The sequence below is a fragment of the Plecotus auritus genome (assembly GCF_963455305.1).
Source record: "Plecotus auritus genome assembly, chromosome: 1".
NCBI classification, from domain to species: domain Eukaryota; kingdom Metazoa; phylum Chordata; class Mammalia; order Chiroptera; family Vespertilionidae; genus Plecotus; species Plecotus auritus.
Genome location: NC_137770.1, coordinates 177,629,288 through 177,648,692, shown reverse-complemented (window position 1 = coordinate 177,648,692; position 19,405 = coordinate 177,629,288). Strand labels below are relative to the sequence as shown.

Genomic DNA, 19,405 nt, shown 5'->3' with positions numbered 1-19,405 from the left:
ACCTATTTCTTTGTTGTTTTAAACCTTGGTCAGTTTTTGTTTCAAGCAGAGTTACAAGTAGAGAATATGTCGACTTGTTCAAAGAGAATGTTTCTAATTTCTCTTCCTTGAGCAATCCTTGTTTTCACAGAAATCCCAGCCTATGTCTGCACCCTCTTTCCCCTGTGCTATGTCCATCTTGTTCAGAGCCTTCACTAGCAGTCTCCTGCAATTTCATATTCTGATGGTCTAGCTTCTTAGAAATTTAAATAGCTTCTTTTCACAACAAAAGAAACCCTAGCAACAGATCTCTTTCTCCTGGAATTGAGAGGGATAAGAATCTGAACCTTTCCTGCCACTTATTTAACCAAATATGAAAAGCAATGAATTTATGCTTTATTTATATTCGTCTTTTTCTTTCCTTAGGTCAAAAACTTCTACTCATATGAAAATGAGCCTGTGGCCATCGAAAATCTCAAGAGAGGCCTGGCTAGCTTATTTCAGATGCAGTTAAGCTCTGGAACCACCAATGAGGTACTTACTAATATTATTAAAAATTCAGAATCTTATTTGTCAATAGAGTTCCCTAGATTATTTGTATCGCTTTCTATTTATAGAAAGTTAGTAAAAGAAAAAAAAAAGTTGTCCTTACCAGTTTGGCTCAGTGGCTAGAGCGTTGGCCTGTGGACTGAAGGGTCCCAGGTTCGATTTCGGTCAAGGGCGTGTACCTTGGCTGCAGGCACATTCCCAGTAGGGGGTGTGCAGGAAGCAGCTATCAATGTTTCTTTCTCATCAATGTTTCTAACTCTCTATCCATTCCCCTTCCTCTCTGTAAAAAATCAATAAAATATATATTTTTTAAAAAGTTACTACTATGGTAATACTCAGTAAAGGTAAGCTGGATGGTCATGTCTCACTTACACATGAAACAAATTGCCATTTACACCATTGTGTACTCAAATACAGGGTAAAGGGAACTCTACTCAGTTACACTAAGGAGACTTATAGAGTGACTGAAAGACAGAGATGCAGAAAAACTTGGGGATCCATCCATTGGTATCACTTTGTATCCCTTTTCCAAGGGAAGCTTATTAAAAATATAGATTCCCAGGATTCACTATAGATTCTGATTCACTAGATTAGGGAGGACCTAAGCATCTATATTTTAGCAGTTTTCTCAGATAAGTTGAATGCATTGTCAGTTTGAGAATTCATTGGTCTATACCGACCCCCTTCATTTTACAGATGAAGGAACTGAGGTTAAACTAGAGAAGTTACATGGCTCCCCCAACACCACACTTGGAGTAAAGATGGAGCTGAGTCCAAGTTTCCTAGCCTGAATTCAGACAGCCCAGGAGTGAGTGAGAAAATCTGATGGCAGGGCAGGGCCAAGGGAATGTTAGCTTGCTAGAATGGAGGTTGGGTGTGGTGCTGGCAGAGGTCTGCTGAAAGGCCAAAAGAAGCTAAACAGAATTTGTATGCGAGACATTTGCCTACACTCAATTTGTTGATGTGACTTATAATGAGTTGAGTTAATCCAAACAGGTTTTTAAAGATTTCTAATCATACTTAGCTGGTCAAAGGGCACACACACACACACACACACACACACACTCACACACACTCACACACACTCACAAGCAACACACAGCCTAGATATAACATTAAAAGCAACTTCCCTTACCACATAATTACCCCATTTACCAGAGGTTTTGGATTTGACCATGCCATTTGTCCAATTCTTAGTAGACATTAGAGAGAAGTCAGAAATTCTTTATTATTCCTTGGGCATTAAGAAGGCACTAGTAAGATTCAACCAAAGAGGATGAAAAAGAATCCACTTGCTGCAGGAAACATTGAGTTCTTCCTGTCTTCCTAACTTGTCAGCCTGGACAAAAAGGCAAACCCCCATGACATAGTAGGGACCCCAATTTTCAAGCCAATTCCCTCTGGCATTCAAATGATCCATGTGAAAATCCTAAACACTGTATTTTTACTTTATTTTTAGGTAGATATCTCTGGGGATTGTAAAGTGACCTACCAGGGTCATCAAGACAAAGTGATCAAAATTAAGGCCTTGGATTCATGCAAAATAGAAAGGTCTGGATTTACAGCTACAAATCAGGTATGACTGATACACTTTTTTGAAGCATCTAAATAATTGCATTTTGTAGAGTTGAATTTAAAATAATAGAAGATAAGGTAATGATGTAATTTGGGGACATTTCTAATTTTTAGTAGGGTATAATTTCACATATTATAAAATGAACAGGTTTATTTTCATATGTTATAGGTTTGAATGATAGGGGAGGTGTGAAGGGGAAGCTCCCTTGATGATTAAAAGATAGTTTGGTATTTAACTTAATTCAAAGATTTAAAGCTGATTAAATGTTACAACTACAAATATTTACCTTTTTAGGTTTTGGGTGTCACTTCAAAAGCCACATCTGTCACTACCTACAAGATAGAAGACAGCTTTGTTATAGCTGTGCTTGCAGAAGAGACACATGCTTTTGGGCTGAATTTTCTACGAACCATTACAGGCAAAATAGTATCAAAGTAAGACAATGCTGAAATTTTAAATTTTCTTTATTCTTCTTTCATAGATTATTATACTTGTTTTTTAAATATATACAGTGCTTCCTCATTTTGACTGTGAGCTTCTTGAAAACAGTAATTTATATCTTCCACATATTTTATTTTTCACATTATCTACAATAAGTATCACATGTATTAAATACTATTTTAAAATACAGTTTCATTAAAAATTAATTGTTTATTAAATAGAATTTAAATTTTAAAAAGGCAATATGATTTATTCTAGTTTATTTTCTAATTTCTCTGTCAAATGTTTTCAATGTTAGTATTAAAAAGGTGGTGGCATTTGCATGTTCTCTCCTTGAGATTTTTTTGTTTGTTACTGTTGTTAAGAAACACATAAAAAGTTTCATAGTAAAGTGATGTGACAGAATTTTTATATGATTTATAGTACTTACATATTCAAGCTTGTTATTCCAATTTGAGAAAAGTTCTTTGGTCAGAATAGGTCTCACAGGCTTAAGAATTAGAATTTCAAATCTAATAGTATGTGTTATTTTCAGATTTTTTATTTAAAAGAACATTATTTTAGCATTAATTGTATTATATTTTATGATATTGTTTCACAACTATTTCCTCTAAAGTAGCTGTCATGTCAGAGATGAATGGATGCAAAATTTTGGGAGAGGTGCCTAAAATTCTTGAAATGTTATTGAAGTCTCATCTGGAATAGAATTTTGTATTCTACTATTGTTTTCATAGAAATTAATATTTTTAATTACTAATCAGGTCTTTCAGGTTTTCATTGCTCTATAACAAACCACTCCAAATTTAGTGGTATAAGAAGCAGCATTCATGTTCTTATTCTAAGTCTGGGGCTTGTTGTACCCACTAGGAATGCCTTGCTTGGTGTCTGTTACGCAGTTGCAGGTAGTCACTGACCAGACCTTTTCAGAGGTTGCTCCCTCAGCTCCCTGGTATCTGGGGTGGGAAGACACAAACTACTGAGGCTCCTCATGCATCTCTCTTTATCTCCATGTGGCTTCTCAACATGGCAGCTTCAGGGAGCCAGGCTTCTCACATAACAATTAAGTCTACAAAGGTACACGTGCTGCTAGCATGCCATACGAAAGCTGATTTCCCTTTTATGACTTAGCTTTAGTAGTCATGTAGTGTCACTTCTACCGTCTATTATTGGGACAGTCAGAGACCCTGCCCAGACTCAAGGAGAGGGATGTATATTCTACCTCTTGCTGGGAGAGAGATTCTAAAAGATCATATTAGACAAGAATATTATCAAGGCCATTTTTGGAAAATAAAGATTTCCAAATTGTCTTAGTTATTAAGTGACATGTGGTTGTATTAAAGATACCATTTTCAGAAAGCTGGGCTAAATTCAAAAAAGGAGGTGCCGAAACCGGTTTGGCTCAGTGGATAGAGCATCAGCCTGCGGACTGAAAGGTCCCGGGTTCGATTCCGGTCAAGGGCATGTACTTTGGTTGTGGGCACATCCCCAGTGGGGGGTGTGCAGGAGGCAGCTGATCGATGTTTCTCTCTCATCGATGTTTCTAACTCTCTATCCCTCTCCCTTTCTCTCTGTAAAAAATCAATAAAATATATTTAAAAAAAAAAATTCAAAAGAGGTGACATTGCATATCTTGTTAAGTATCTATGCAAATTTTCTTCTCTGTATTCTCTTGTCATTATATTTTGAAAATCCACCCTTAAATTTTTAATCTTTGAATAAAATTATTGCTCTAGAAAGATTTCATAATTATCTTGAGGTTTGTGTTACCGTTGGAGACATCGCAGTTTAAAAGACATGGCCTTAACACAACGTGAATAAATTAGTATCTTGTGTGCCCCAAAAATGGAAATTAATAGCCTGTTCACTCAAAAGAATTCTGCTGATGTGATATTTATCTTCCTTGGTTATTCAGGCAGAAATTAGAGCTGAAGACGACTGAAGCAGGCCCAAGACTAATGTCTGGAAAGCACGTAGCAGCCATAATTAAAGCAGTTGATTCAAAGTACAAGGCCCTTCCCATTGAGGGGCAGGTGTTCCAGAGCGAGTGTAAAGGATGTCCTTCTGTAAGTGTGAACAGTTGTGCTGTGCAGCCAAAGATGGGAGTAATCATGGCTTAAAATTCTATTTTACTTTTCTCTCCAATTTTGTGAAGTAAGTTTATAAAGAACTACCAGCCACTACAGAGTTATGACAGTAGCCTAATAGTATGTATCTAAGTTGATGCATAACAATAATAATTAACAAATAATTATCCACCCATCTTAAATAAAAGAAATGTTATGACTTAATGACAGTTTCTTAAAAGTAACACCTAGAATTCAGGGGAAATAATGGCCTACTGAAGTTAGGGGGAAGTATCTGGTATCAAGAGCATGGACAGGAGCCTGAGTCCTGAAACTTCTTCCACTTAGTAACAGTATGTCCACAAATGAAATGTATTACTGAGCTAGCTCAGTGTTCTGAGTATTGCTGTGAGGACAAAAAAAGGATACCTAGCTCTCTGCTTAAATGAAGGAATACTTCTTTACCACACTCCAACCTCCCCTACAATTACAGCCAGAAATGAGATAGCACATCCCCAAGGCAAAGGGTAGATCACCTTGTAACATTTTTAATCCAACAAAGAGAGAAATTTCATTTATTGCACGAATTTGTTGTGATGTATGGCCACAGAAATGACTTTAGGGTCCTGCACTTCCTAACAGTTAATCTGTTGTCAGGAGAGCAAACCCTTGGCTTTATGTTCTGTTCATAGGTATGAGAAGATATGCTTCCCTGGAATATTATTAGTGTTCAGTAAAGTAGAATCATTAAGAACTAATACTGTAATTTGCTTTAAGTACAAGGCACTAATTCCTTACTAGTTTCTCAAATATACCAAAGTTGAATTAACAGAAAACAAAATAAAACAGAAAATCACCATCTCAAACTTTGTTTTTTCTTTTGTTTTTCTTCCATATATCATGTAATGTTCCAGCGTAATTTTCTAATGTCATATAAGATGTAAATTACTTAGGAAAGTGACTAATGAAACCAATCAGCTTTTCTTATGGAACTATTAGTTTCTCCCCAATAGTTATCAAATATTATGAACCATCTATGATTTTTTTATAACTATTTCTTCATTGTTATAGGAAGGATTTATGTCTTTAAGGAATTTGCTTTTTCAACTTCAGTATAATGTCACCATTATAACCCTTTAAAGAAAAACAAATCTGACTTCATATTGATATGCTCTCTGCTCTCAGGAATGACCCAGTAAATCATTAGCTAAGTATAGCTGGAATTTTTCTTTGCAATATCCTCTTAGGATTAGATAACCAAAGGGATTTGAAAAAGAGAAAATTATGTCTATTGCTCATTAGAAGGAATGAATAATTTAGAAACTGGTAGCATGCTGAATTTTATTTAAAACGCGGAGTTAGAGTTAAATGTCACTAATGAGATTTAACACACTCTTTACAACTAAGGGGAAAGTGGTAAACTTGAAAAATAAGTTCTTTAGCCTATTTCAAAGTCACATGATGTCATTAAATAGAACTATATACTATTCTTAAAACCACAGTAGCACAATAATAGTATATGTGAGAATTACCTTTATGTAAATATTGTTGTACTTACCATAGATATGAGTAATGAACACAGCCCAGACCTTAGCAATATTAAAACATAGCATTTCATGCAAACAATAAAATAAAGAGAGAATAGAGAGCTCAAATTATTATAAAACAATGGATTTTCAGTGAGGTCCCAGTATATAAGAAACCTTCACAGTTCTAAATGTTTTGCCCTCCAACATATTCTGTTGCTAATGAAAATTCTGCACAGTTTCACCATTGAAGTCAAAGCCTGGCCTCAGATATAATTGCCTGGTTATAACAATGGAATGACCTATATGCCTGGACGCCCAAGGTCCTTTGAGCTAACTACTAATAGACAAAAACAATCCTCCTACAGAAGAATCATACACAAGGTTAGCAGGCCCTTCTACTTGCCTCTGAGGGTCACAGGAGTGGGCAGGGGCAATCAGGTACATTGAGGCAAGATACCAAATGCTCTTTTGCTTGGAGATACAAGGAAAAATTTATTTGTGGGAGGACATCTCTTGTAAATGTGGATGTTCTAAATTATGAATGGGGGATGAGCCTGCAACCCTGTCTTGCAGCTCTCGGAGCACTGGCAGTCCATCAGAAAACACCTACAGCCTGACAACCTCTCCAAGGCAGAAGCTGTCAGAAACTTCCTGGTCTTTATTCAGCACCTCAGGACTGCGAAGAAAGAAGAGATCCTCCAGATCCTAAAGACTGAAAACAAGGACATTCTGTAAGTTCCTGGAACACTGTGTGAGGTTGTCTGAAGGAAAGCAATTCTGGGTTGTTTTCTTTTTATTAAGCAGGAAACACTTCTTATTAACCAACGGCCCCACCTCCAAATCAATTATTTTGTTGTTTTGCATTTTCTTCGAACAGTTATGACACAATGCAGTCATCTAATGCTGACTTAACCAGAAATGCAATAACAAGTTTTCAGCAGTGACTCAGAATGGACTTTTTTTTTTTCAGTGTGTATGAGTAAATCAGGTACAAAGATATAGGGAATGACTTCATCATAACACCATGCAACCCATGCCGCCTCACTGTTTTTGAAATTTTGTTCTGGGAGCTATTCATTGACACTTGAAAAGATTTCAGAGTTCATTTATAAAAACAAAAAAGTATGAATTTTTCCACAGAAAAATGAGCTTTTATTTAAAATCCAGTGATCGGCCCAATCAAAGCCATGTTTTATATGGAATAGTGAGAACTGAGGTAAATAGCTAAAAGAATCTAAACAAAAGAAATATGTACATAAATTGGATATTTGATTAATTTCACATGCATAATTGACAGAGTTGATTTAATTCTCAAATTTATTTGGTCTATAAATATGAGCATTTTGGGCAGAGAAGTAAATTTTTCTGTAAATACAAATTCAGCTATATGATACTAATTGTCCTAATTGATGATATAGAACATGGCTCAACTAATTTGACAAACATTGAAAACTAACCATTAACATAATCAAAAGTGGAAATTGGCCAAGTTACACACACACAGAGCAGTAGTAGACACTAAGGTCAAAGGACTTTAATTACCCAAGAAGAAGAGAATTTAATTTTTTTCCTGAGAAGTCTGTTTATTCTTGAATGTCTATGTTATTTACTTGCCTTGAGGACATTAAAAAAAATTATAGGAATTTCATATAACTAACCACACAAGTTGGTGGCTCTCTTCAAAAATAAAATGTTAAAGCAGAAGTTAAAAGAGGTACAAAATCATAGATTTTCAGACTCTGTTTTCATTATAGAACTTTAAAATATATTTGCAGGATGATTTTTCTTTAGATCAAAGATAAAAATGCTAACAAGGAAAGTGCAAAATTAGCTCTAATTTATAATAGGGATTAAACTAAACTTTAACCTTATTTGTATCATAAAAATCTTAAGGCAACAATAATTTGGATGACTTCATAATGTATTTTCTAAATCAGCTTATTTACACAATATCATACCATACCATATGTAACACTCATGTAGCATAGGATAGATAGTAGAAAGGCATGAGGTTGAACTGCAATCAGAAGACCTGGTTTTAAATTTGACTTCCAACAGTGTATAATTCTCAAGCAAGTCATTTACATTTAGGCTTTCTGAGCCTCATTTTCAACATCTGTAAAATACAGAGAATAATTTCTTTTATTTCTTGTAAGATGGTGAAAGGCAGGGTGGTGGAATGTACCATTTCCCAAAGTGTTTATTGTATGGATCTTGTAATTTACAGAATGTTAGCAAGTTTGCCAAGAGGAAAGGATTCTGTGAGCAACTGAGTTAAATAATACTGGGTGGAACCAAGTCAAATAGTTCTCTTTGCTACAGACATTTGTAACATCTTTAATCTGATAAGTTTAGGTGTAAATTTCCTTAAACATTTCCTAAGCTCACATGACCTTGAAAATACCATTTCTTAAAGCATTTTATAGGACTAGTGTTGCATGGAAATCACTTTGGGAAACAGTGGTATAATTAAAAATAGCCATTAACATAATCAAAAGTGGAAATTGGCCAAGTTACACACACAGAGAGAGCAGTAGTAGACACTGCGTTCAAAGGACTCAATTACCCAAGAAGAGAATTTTGTTTTTTTCCTCTGAACCCGACAGTCAGGAAAACCTGAGTTCCAGGACGAACTATACTTTTATCAGCTGTGGGACCTTAAACAAATGACTTGATATCTCTGAGTCTGTTTCCTTATCTACGAGAGGAAATATTAGTATTGAATTGACAGAGATGTTCAGTGAGGCGATCATATTAGTAGGAGCATCTATTTATATAGCATTTATAATGTGCCACGCATTATTCTAAGTGTTTTACATAGGTGATGTAATTTAATCCTCCCAACAATCCTAAAGTGACTACTGTTTCTAGCCCTGTGTTACAGATGAAGAAATTAAAGCAAAGAGAAGTTACATACCTAAAATTTCTAGTGCAGTGCTTGTATAATAGACACTTAAGAAATATCTCTCAGTCTCTATTTCATTTACTGGGTTTTTGTTGGGTTCAAAATTACATAGTACAAATAAGTCTTTTTAAAAAATATAAAACAGTGAACCATGTATGGTGTGTTTATATGGATGTGGAATAAAATATTTACACACATACTATGTTCATTAGTATGACAAGCTTCTGAAATTTTATCATCACAGACTCAACAAACCAAAGATTCTTGATGGTGGAAAACGTACTAGAACTTTCCCATAGGACTTTTGTTCTGCTCACACATAGTCATATGGCTGAACTATACCATGGGGCTTTTTATTTTTAAAAAAAGTGAGGAAAGCTTTCTCCCTTGGATATAAATTAAAGTTAAAAGACTCCCAGCTTTCTGTTAAATAATACTACCATAGTTAAATTAGGCAATTGGGGAATGAGTATATTTACAAAGCTAATTAGAGAAATAATCAATTTGGGAGAATTTTATGTATTACTCATATAGAAAAGAATTTGAAACGAAATTATAATTTTATTTATAGACTTTTTATTTACAAATCTTCAAATTATATTTGGCTTAGATTAAAATACTAAAATTGGTTGTTTGTATTTTCTGAGCATACATTGAATAAGAGAGAGAGGGCAGTTAAAAGAGAGGTTTAAACTAAAATGTGAGTGGTCTTTTTGAGACAGTTATTCTTTTGTTCAGCATTATGCTAAGCAAACTAAGCCAGTCAGAGAAAGATAGATATCACATGATCTCACTCATTTGTGGAATATAATGAACAATATAAACTGATGAACCAAAATAGAGCCAGAGAAAAAAATATTTTAGAATATAATAGAAGTAATCCTGTTATTTGCAGATTTTTATTGCCTACAACTTTTGTGATATTATACTATGTTAGTACAGTTTTGGTAAAATTATTATATTTAAAATATCTTTTTCTTGAAATATTAATTTTTATTGCGTGTATTATTATATTTAAAATAGTTTTCTTGAAATATTAATGTTTATTACATGTAACATTATTATACTTAAAATTGTTTTTCTTGAAATATTAATGTTTATTGCATGTAACATTATTATATTTAAATCGATTTTCTTTAAAATAAAAAATTTTAAAAATGCAAAAAAAGAGAACTGCAAAAAAAATGTTCACTTCTTTAGGAAATTCAAACCAATGGAGAGTCTGTAAATGGTAGCGATTTTAAACAGTTCCGTGAGCCCCCTAAACATTGACATCCTTAACGACACCTTTTTTTAATAGACCGCAGCTGGTGGATGCTGTCACATCGGCTCAGACCCCAGACTCATTAGATGCGATTTTGGACTTTTTGGATTTCAAAAGTGACAGTAACATTATCCTTCAGGAGAGGTTTCTCTATGCCTGCGGATTTGCCTCCCATCCCGACGAAGAACTCCTGAGAGCCCTCATTGTAAGTCAGACAGACACTGGAAAAGTGAAGGCTCTTACCACTAAAAAGCTCTCAGCAATCGAAGCAGTAATTAAATGTTGTGTGTATCAGAATGAAGGCAGAACAAGAGCCTTCTGATTATTCATATTCAAATTCTATTGAACTATTTTGTATTCATTAATGATTAACTCTATAGTAAATTATTTTATAGTGTCTTCTTTGCAGTTCCTCTAAATAAGTATACTTATTTCTATAAAGTATACTTATACTTTCTATAAGTATACTTTATTTCTATAAGTATACTTTATAGAAATTTAAGGACTGTGTTTACCTATCATATAATATGATGATATAGGACAAAATTTCAGAGGGGAGAAGTCTTGGTTAATTCAAAAATTTATTTTAAAATACTTGTTTTGACTTCAAAGATCTCCATGGTATTTAATACACAGTATGTTGAAGAGATACCAGCCTTCTGATATTAAACAATTCACATTAGAAATAAAAGCTAGACTTCTCTTGGGTCCAAGATATTTTTTTCCTTAAGTACATTTATTCACTTATGATCTAATTGAATAATGCATAATCTTTTGGGAAAATGGGCCCATTTAAGAATCTGATAAAAGTAATGAAGCTCCTTTACACCCATGCATGAAATTTTACATGCCTTTTTTTGTTTGTTCACTGAATCAGGAATCCAATCCGTAAACTTCTAGGCTAGACTAAATGTTACCGTGTAGTTGGAAGCTGTGAGGATTAGGCAATTGTGGCATATTGTGTGCAAAGAGGTAAAGGGTTAGGGGGTTCATAGACCAACGCTAAGAATATCTGGAAAGGGGAGTTTGCAATCTAGGAATGTAATTTCCTCAGGCACTGGTTACTTTATTTCTTAACTAAAAAATATCCCTTGGAAATGTTTCAACAGTTTGATAATTTATTTTTATCCCTTTTTGGCTAATAGAGTAAGTTCAAAGGTTCCTTTGCGAGCAATGACATCAGAGAAACTGTTATGATCGTCATCGGGGCCCTCGTCAGGAAGCTGTGTCAGAGTGATGGCTGCAAACTCAAAGTAAGTGTGAACCCCATCTCACGTGTTACCTAGGTAGCTCCAGACCATCCTATCTAACACTCCAATGCTGCCCACCACTGCTACTCCTAATCCCCTCTACCCTACCCTACTTTCTCTATTTGCATAGCAATTATTGCCCTCTGACACACTTTACAGTTCAGTTATTTATTATGTTTATTGTCTCCCACTGAAATGTAAGCTCCATGCAGAATTGGATCTTCCTTTTTTTCAACACCAGTTGCTTAAAATGGTATTTAGTACCCAGATAGTGTTCAATAAATACTTGCTAAAAAGTGAATCATTTATTAATCCTCCATCAATATGTTTTTATTAAGTGCCCGCTATGTACTCAGTTTTGAACAATATGTAGGGTTTAGTTCTAGTTATTAGAAAAATATTAGACTCTGGGGCTCCCTCCTAGAACAGACTTCACCTGTAGTAATTGTGGTTTGCGGTTTTGAGTTTTGATGGTGGAAATTATTTACCTCTATTTACTGCAGACTTTACATTTTATTTTTAATTCATTTTCTCAAAGCTTCTCCACTTGCCTGGGTGGACTATCAATTTTAATGTCTTTCTCATTAAAATAAAACACTCACTTGTAAGCATAGCTAAGTATGGAAAATCCAGAGAGATTATTACCTAACATAGCCCATCTTTCTATAGTGTAAATAGATTAAAAATGCCGAATACATAAAAACAGTCTTTTTTTCTGTCTACATTTATTAGATTAGTTAGCTTCCAGTCAGCATTTTTCCTCTATCTTCAAAAGACATCACCATACTATTTTGCTTCCTGAATACTTACTATAAAAACAATAGAAAGAGAACGTTCTTAAAACAAAATAGTTCCAAAAGAGACAACTCATAACTAGAATGTAAGTAAGTATAAAAAAGATCACAGAAAAATGGTATTGAAAATGTTTGAGTATCTTATTAAGATCTGACAGAAATCAAATTTGTATAATTTTTATGATATTAAAGAACTGTGACTTCTTATAATATCCACAACTATTTGAGTAGATTGTATACTTCAGCAATAATATATCAAATACCTTGTCTGAAGACAAAACTCACATATAAAAACATCCATCCAGCAGTATTTGATGAGCATTTACTCTGTGCTGGGTATGATGCTAGTCCCTTAATATAAAGACACAAAATGTCCTACTATCTTCAAATAACTAGTTTGTTTATCAAACACAAACAGATAAATACAATAATATTGAAATATATAAAGAGTGCTCGAAGAATACAAAAGATGTAACAAACTATTCTGTTTGGGCTGCTGGGGAAGGTTTCACCAAAGAAGTCATATTTGAGCTTAGTCAAGAAGAGCTCTGTAGGTGAGAGATGGTAGGATAGAATAACGGACATTCTAGGAAAAATACAGCTGTGTATGAAATGGCCCAACGTCAAAATATGCCTGGTGTACTTGGGAACAGTGAGAAATTCGGTGGAGCTGGAGCACAAAATATATATGTCTCATTCTTTTCCACCTGTTCTCACTGGCTTCTCTACATAAGTGGTATTATTAGTTTTTGGTTTCTCCTTCCTATGTTTCTCTGTGCAGCAGTAGGCGGCTGTACACACACATCCTTATTTCCTTTTTCTTGCACAATTATAGCGCTCTGAATACACTTTTCTTGTACCTTATTTTTTTTTTCACTGAAAAGTATGTCCTGAAAATCACCCCGTGCTAGTTTAGAGAGATTTTCCTCTTTTTTTTTTTTTTTTACAACTGTCTAGCACTCCATTGTGTTGATGTAGCACAGTATATGCAGCGTCTCTTATGTGTCATCATTAGGTGGTTTCCACTCTTTTGTTATTACAAATAATGCTAAAATGAATAATCTTAGGTGCATTTCTTTTTCTTATTGTTGGAACTGTAGCTTCAGGATCAAAATGCAGGTTTGTTAGCTTTTGCCAAATTATCCTCTATAAGAGTCATACCATTTTATGCTTCCAGCAGCAATGTATGAGAATACCTATTTCCCCATAACCTCAATAACAAAGTATGTTATCAAACTTTTGAATGTGTTTTTATCAGTCTGATAGTTGGCATAGATAATCGGCATAGTTAGGGAAAATACAGTATCTTCCCTTCAGTCAGAGACCTTTTATGTCTGCTCTAACCCCTCACCTCCTGCCCCCACCCTGGTTTGTGCATGTGTGTTTGTTTTTGAGTGTGCCTGCAGCCTAATTTCAGAGTTTACAAATCCTATAGATGATTAGGTCTTAGGAATCTTTATTTTAATGGTGAAACTGAAGCCCTAAAACATACATAGTAGCAAAGATAAACCCAGATGTCCCTACTTGCGTTTTCCATTAAATTATTAACTTTTACTCAATTCCTATATTTCTAGGCCAGGAAAAAAGGAATTTTCTGCTTAAAGAACATATTTTAAGAAGTACCTAGCAAAGTACATGCCAAATAGGAGACACTCAAGAAATATTTTTTGACTGTATGGCAGCATTAGTAAAATATGAAATAAAGTGGAAACAAGCACTTTTTAAACATTTAGAAAAAGACCTATGGTCAAGTAGTAAATATTTTCACCAAAGTTTTTACGTAAGAAAACTGTTATCACTTAGGCACCATCTAACTGTTGCTTCAGAAATTCAGTGCGTGGGCAGTTTTACAAATAATTAATCAAGGAGATTTCTTAAATGACTTTGTATATTCAGAATGTGTTCAAAAGTTAATATGTCCACTATTATACTCATTGCTTCCTAAAAATATGTCAACAAATACATGTAAAGAAACCACAGCTCCTTTGTCAAGCTTTACTTGTTCATTTTCACTGTGCGCCTCAGTCATGAAACCAGTGCAAAATTTTCTAAAACTCAAGTTGTTTTCTTGGGCCTAAGAGTGAAGCCAGTCATGCCCAAGCCTTGTTTAATGTATGGCTATGCATATGTCTGAGATCAGTGATTTTTTAGGGAGTGGTAGAAGCCAAGAAATTAATCCTGGGAGGACTGGAAAAAGCGGAGAAAAAAGAGGACATCGTGATGTACCTGCTGGCTCTGAAGAATGCCCTGCTCCCAGAAGGCATCCCGCTCCTCCTCAAGTATGCAGAGACAGGAGAAGGGCCCATCAGCCACCTGGCTACCACCAGTCTCCAGAGATATGATGTCCCTTTCATAACGGATGAGGTAAAGTCTCCAAGAATATTGGCAAAAGTCACAAAAGGAAAAGGACATGTCTAAATATGAGTCAAATGCAGATGCCTTTGAAATCATCCTATTTTTTCCCCAAACTAACAATTTCTCTTTCCTGTTTAGAAATACCTCTTAAATTGGATTTAAGGCTATGCTGATGCAGCCTCACCTTTTGAATAGAAACATGTCCTATATCCTGAAGCATAAATATTAAAGCATATTCTTTTACTTTAAGAAACAAAGTATTGCCCTGACCGCATATCAGTTGGTGGGAGTGTCATCTCCTTGCTCCAAAAAGTGTGGGTTCAATTTCCAGTCAGGGCACATACCTAGGTTGTGGGTTCGATCCCAGATTGGGGCACATATGGGAGGCAACTGATCTATGTTTCTCTCTCACGTTGATGTTTCTCTCTCTGTCTCTCTCCCTCTCTCCCTTTCTCTCTGGATATTGATTTTTTTTTTAAAAAAAAAAACATGTCCTCAAGTGAGTATTATAAAAAGAAAAAGAAAGTATTTTCAGAAATATCTTTATTTCTATAAATTTTAAGATCCTGTTAAGTTTTTTTTTGACACTGAAATATTTTACCTTAAGTATTGGTGTCTACAGCTACATTTTCAGGCAGCTATCTAAATTAAACTTTTATTAAGGCAGAGAATGTTTGTAAACCCCAAGCTAAACTGCCTGTGGAGAATGATGTTTCCAGCTTTCAGATAAACATCTTTCCATTGGTTTTGTGTCACTTTTTTTTTTTTTTTTTTTTTTTTGCAAAAACGTGATGGTTAAGGTCAGGGCCTTTTGAGACATACAGAACTACATCTAAAATCTGGCTTTGTCCATTCCTAGTTGTTTGTGCTTAAGTGAATCACTTAACTCCTATATACCCAAGAACAAGGCCAACATGTGGGAGAGATAGTAAAAGACATTGAAAGAAGTATTTATAAATGCCTCGTACAGAACACCACACACAGTGTAAGACACCACACACAGTGTAAGATTAGGCAGTGCTTGTAACCAGAAGAATTATTTGTTGCTACAGAATGCAAATATATTGGCACATTTTCTTTGGTGTTAATGTTTTTGTTTTTTAAGTCCACTAATGTAACCAATGGACTTTCAGTGATAATGATGTGTCAATATAGGTTCATCAAATGCAATAAATGACCACTGTGGTATAGAATAGAGGGAGAGGTTGTGTGGGATGGGGGAGCGATGAGGAGCAAGGATATATAGGAATTATCTGTACTTTCAGCTTAAGTTTGCTATGAACCTAAAATTGCTCTAAAAAGAAAGATTATTACAGTGTAGTTTTTAAAAAGGAGAAAGGAAGATTCTGAGGTACTTCACTGTAAGGAAATATCGGTTCATATAGCCATCTCTCCCTAGAGCCCCAGTGCCACATGGTGGTAGTATTTTTTAAAAAATTCTATATTAGTTAGGTAACATCATGATATGCTATAATTACAAATGAGCCTCGAAATCTCAGCTTGCCCTGGCCAGTGGCTCAGTTGGTTGGAGTGTCGTCCTGTACACCAGAAGGTGGCGGGTTCAATCAGGGCACATACCCAGGTTGCAGGTTCAATTCCTGATCGAAGCTTGTGCAGTAGATAGCCAATCCATCTCTCTCTCTCTCTCTCTCTCTCTCTCTCTCTCTCTCTCTCTCTCTCTCTCTCTCTCAAAATAAATCTCAGCTTATCAAAAATGTATTTCTCATTCATGCTATGTCTAATGTAGGTAAAGGAAATTGTGGCCTGAAGTTCACTACAATAGTGAAACAAGGAGACGGAGATGGCATACCAGCTCTTAAGTGCCTCAGCCTAGAAGCTACCCAAAGTGATTCTGTTTACGATCCGTTAGCAGGACTATGGCCCCTACCTAATAGCAAAGGAACCTGGGAAATGTAGGAATGTGTATTTAGAGAGCACTAACTATGTCTGCTACAATGTCAATTTTGAAAGCCTAGATGTACACTAATAAATCTGAACATCTTATGAACAGGTGAAGAAGACTTTGAACAGGATATACCATCAGAATCGCAAAGTTCATGAAAAGACCGTGCGCACCACCGCAGCTGCTATCATTTTAAGTAACAATCCATCCTACATGGAAGTAAAAAACATCCTGCTCTCTATTGGGGAGCTTCCCAAAGAAATGAATAAATACATGCTTTCCACTGTTCAAGACATCCTACGTTTTGAAATGCCTGCAAGGTATGATATGGTGCACCTGTCTCTGCTTTTCAGGCTTAGCTGTATATTTGTGTGGTACACATGTGGGTAATAACATTGGTATGGTCACTCTGCTGGGTTGTGTTACACAATGAAAGAGTTTGCCAAATTTCCCATAAGAGAACCATTTAGTGGACCAAATAAAGCAACTTCACTTTAGCACTGTGATTTAGAATTCCAGGTATGATTTTTACTCTAGGTCTTCTGCTCAGTCTGATAAACATATGTGACCAAATGTGAGTCATGTTCTAGAATCCAACTATATTTTTAATAGGATTCTTTTTACAAATAGTACTACAAAAGGATGTGAAGTTCTCACAAAATGGTCTGTCATCTTAACTTTCCACATGTTAGAAATCTTTGAAGCCTCATATCACAGGTCAAAAGAATTTACCATTTAAATTTAAAACCTTAAACATGGCCAACGGTTTAAGGACCACTCAAGGGATGAAGAATGGGACCAACAGACTTTGTTGCTCCCAGTTACTCTTACTGGATTCATCTTCCTGCTGGTTCCCAAGTCTCTTCTTAATTCACCGATAACCCTCTTCAAAGTGGCTTCCCTGAAATTCTCTAAACCTCTTCCCTGAAACAGAGGGCCAGAAAAGGAATTCCCATTTCCCCTGAGTTATATGCAGAGCACTCCCCCCAGGAACAATCAAATCTGAGCATTACCAGTTGAAAAGGAAAACAGACAATGGGAGAGAGGAAAATAAGGAGAAATGGAAACAAATTAAAAGGCAGCAAAAGATTGAAGGAAAAACAAGAACTAAGAAGGATGAAGGAAAAGATACGGGGAGTGAGAAGAAGAGAGAAAAGAGCAGGAAACATAAGGAAAAAGGGCCGTGAGGATGGAGGAAAGAAGCGGAGCCCATTTGTAGCCATGAGTTACTAGTCAAGGACCTGACATCTTCTATTGCTGGGTTTCCTCTGTGAGAATCGTGGAGGAGATCCTGGTGGACTTGCTGCCCTTGTCTTCTGAACCTAGTGATTCAGGGGCAATAAAGAGGAAGCAGTGGGGACGGGCGAGGAGGCCATGGCAAGCACTGCTGGTCAGAGTCTCAGAACCAAAACCATTGGAGTTGGAAGGGACATTAAAGGCTATCTTGCTTGGTGTTTCCAGTGTGGGGGCCTAGGCTCCTGGCAGGGGGTGTCCAGACATTGCCTGCACCTCTCCAGTGGCAGGAGGGTCACCTCCATGGAGGGAACTGGTATCATTGTTCAGAGACTCACCATTGCTTTTTTATATAACTGAAATCTTAGTATTGGCCCTGGTTTTACCCCTGGAGACATAAGGAACAGTCCTAATAATTTATCCATGCACAGGCCCTTTGAATATTTGAGGAAAGCTGTCATAATCGTCCTCACCTTTTCTTCTCCAGGCTGAAATCTTATAACCTAGTGATATTGGGGGCAAAAGATGTTAAGGTAACCATTCTCTCAATAATGTTCTACCTCAGATCTAAGTCCAGATCTCTTTAGTTGATTCCTTTCTGCATTGTTATAATTTTATAATTACTGATATGATTAGTTTTAAGTAGTCAGGAATGTAAAGATCTCCACACAAGTTAGATAAGTAGACAAGTTAGATACGAGACAATGGTTTATATATGGATGTAGCTGAGATTTTTTTTCATTGAAAAGTACATGAACATGAAAGAAATTTCTGGAAGTTTACTATTATGTACATATAATTAGCCAGTGATAACATTAGAGGGTGTAGAAAAATGTTTAAGGAAAAATTGGCAACCTCTCCAGTTCGGGACAGCTTTCTTTTCCAAGTATGCTGTTTAACAGTGGAACCAAAGTGACTCAAAGAATATGTGTTGTCCACTGCTGAGGTGTGTCCATCAGCCAGCTCCTACTGGCTCACAGCTGTGTCTTCATCTTGCTGAGGAATGAAGGGGAAAGCCCTGACCCTGGTGCTGGCATGCCAGCTGGCACCACCCAGTCCTGGAGCAGCGTGAGGAAATTTCGGCCCCTGTTTTTTCCACCGAGGACTTGGGTTTTTTCCAAATCTGATTTGGGAATCAGTCATTACAATGAATGTGCAGCTTTTCCTTTTATGTGTTGCAGCAAAATGATCCGTCGAGTTCTGAAGGAGATGGTTGCTCATAATTATGACCGTTTCGCCAAGAGTGGATCTTCTTCTGCCTATACTGGCTACATAGGACGTATGTAACCTAAAGGGTCCTCCCTCCACGCCCCTCCCCAGCGTGGGTTTGCTCGAACTATTATTAAATTACAGGGTTGGCTTTCTTTTCTTTTTTGGCCATTAGGAAGTCCCCATTCGGCAGCCACTTACAGTCTTGACATTCTTTACTCTGGTTCTGGCATCCTAAGGAGAAGCAACCTGAACATCTTTCAGTACATTGGGAAGTCTCATCTTCATGGTAGCCAGGTAACTCATTTTCCATTAATTTTGCTGCATAAAGTATGTAAAAAAATTTAGTGTGGGG

The 19,405-nt window shown here is 36.0% G+C and overlaps 1 protein-coding gene across 1 annotated transcript in view; it reads left to right on the top strand.

The window, feature by feature from the left end:
- The window catches only part of MTTP (microsomal triglyceride transfer protein), a 54,927-nt gene that overhangs the window by 15,063 nt on the left and 20,459 nt on the right, over nt 1-19,405 (top strand). The window contains exons 4-14 of the mRNA XM_080647059.1: nt 406-513; nt 1,988-2,104; nt 2,399-2,538; nt 4,458-4,608; nt 6,711-6,868; nt 10,343-10,511; nt 11,452-11,559; nt 14,502-14,714; nt 16,717-16,928; nt 19,023-19,120; nt 19,226-19,347. Of these exons, the coding sequence (XP_080503185.1) occupies nt 406-513; nt 1,988-2,104; nt 2,399-2,538; nt 4,458-4,608; nt 6,711-6,868; nt 10,343-10,511; nt 11,452-11,559; nt 14,502-14,714; nt 16,717-16,928; nt 19,023-19,120; nt 19,226-19,347 (1,596 nt within the window). The remainder of the gene's footprint in view (nt 1-405; nt 514-1,987; nt 2,105-2,398; nt 2,539-4,457; nt 4,609-6,710; nt 6,869-10,342; nt 10,512-11,451; nt 11,560-14,501; nt 14,715-16,716; nt 16,929-19,022; nt 19,121-19,225; nt 19,348-19,405) is intronic.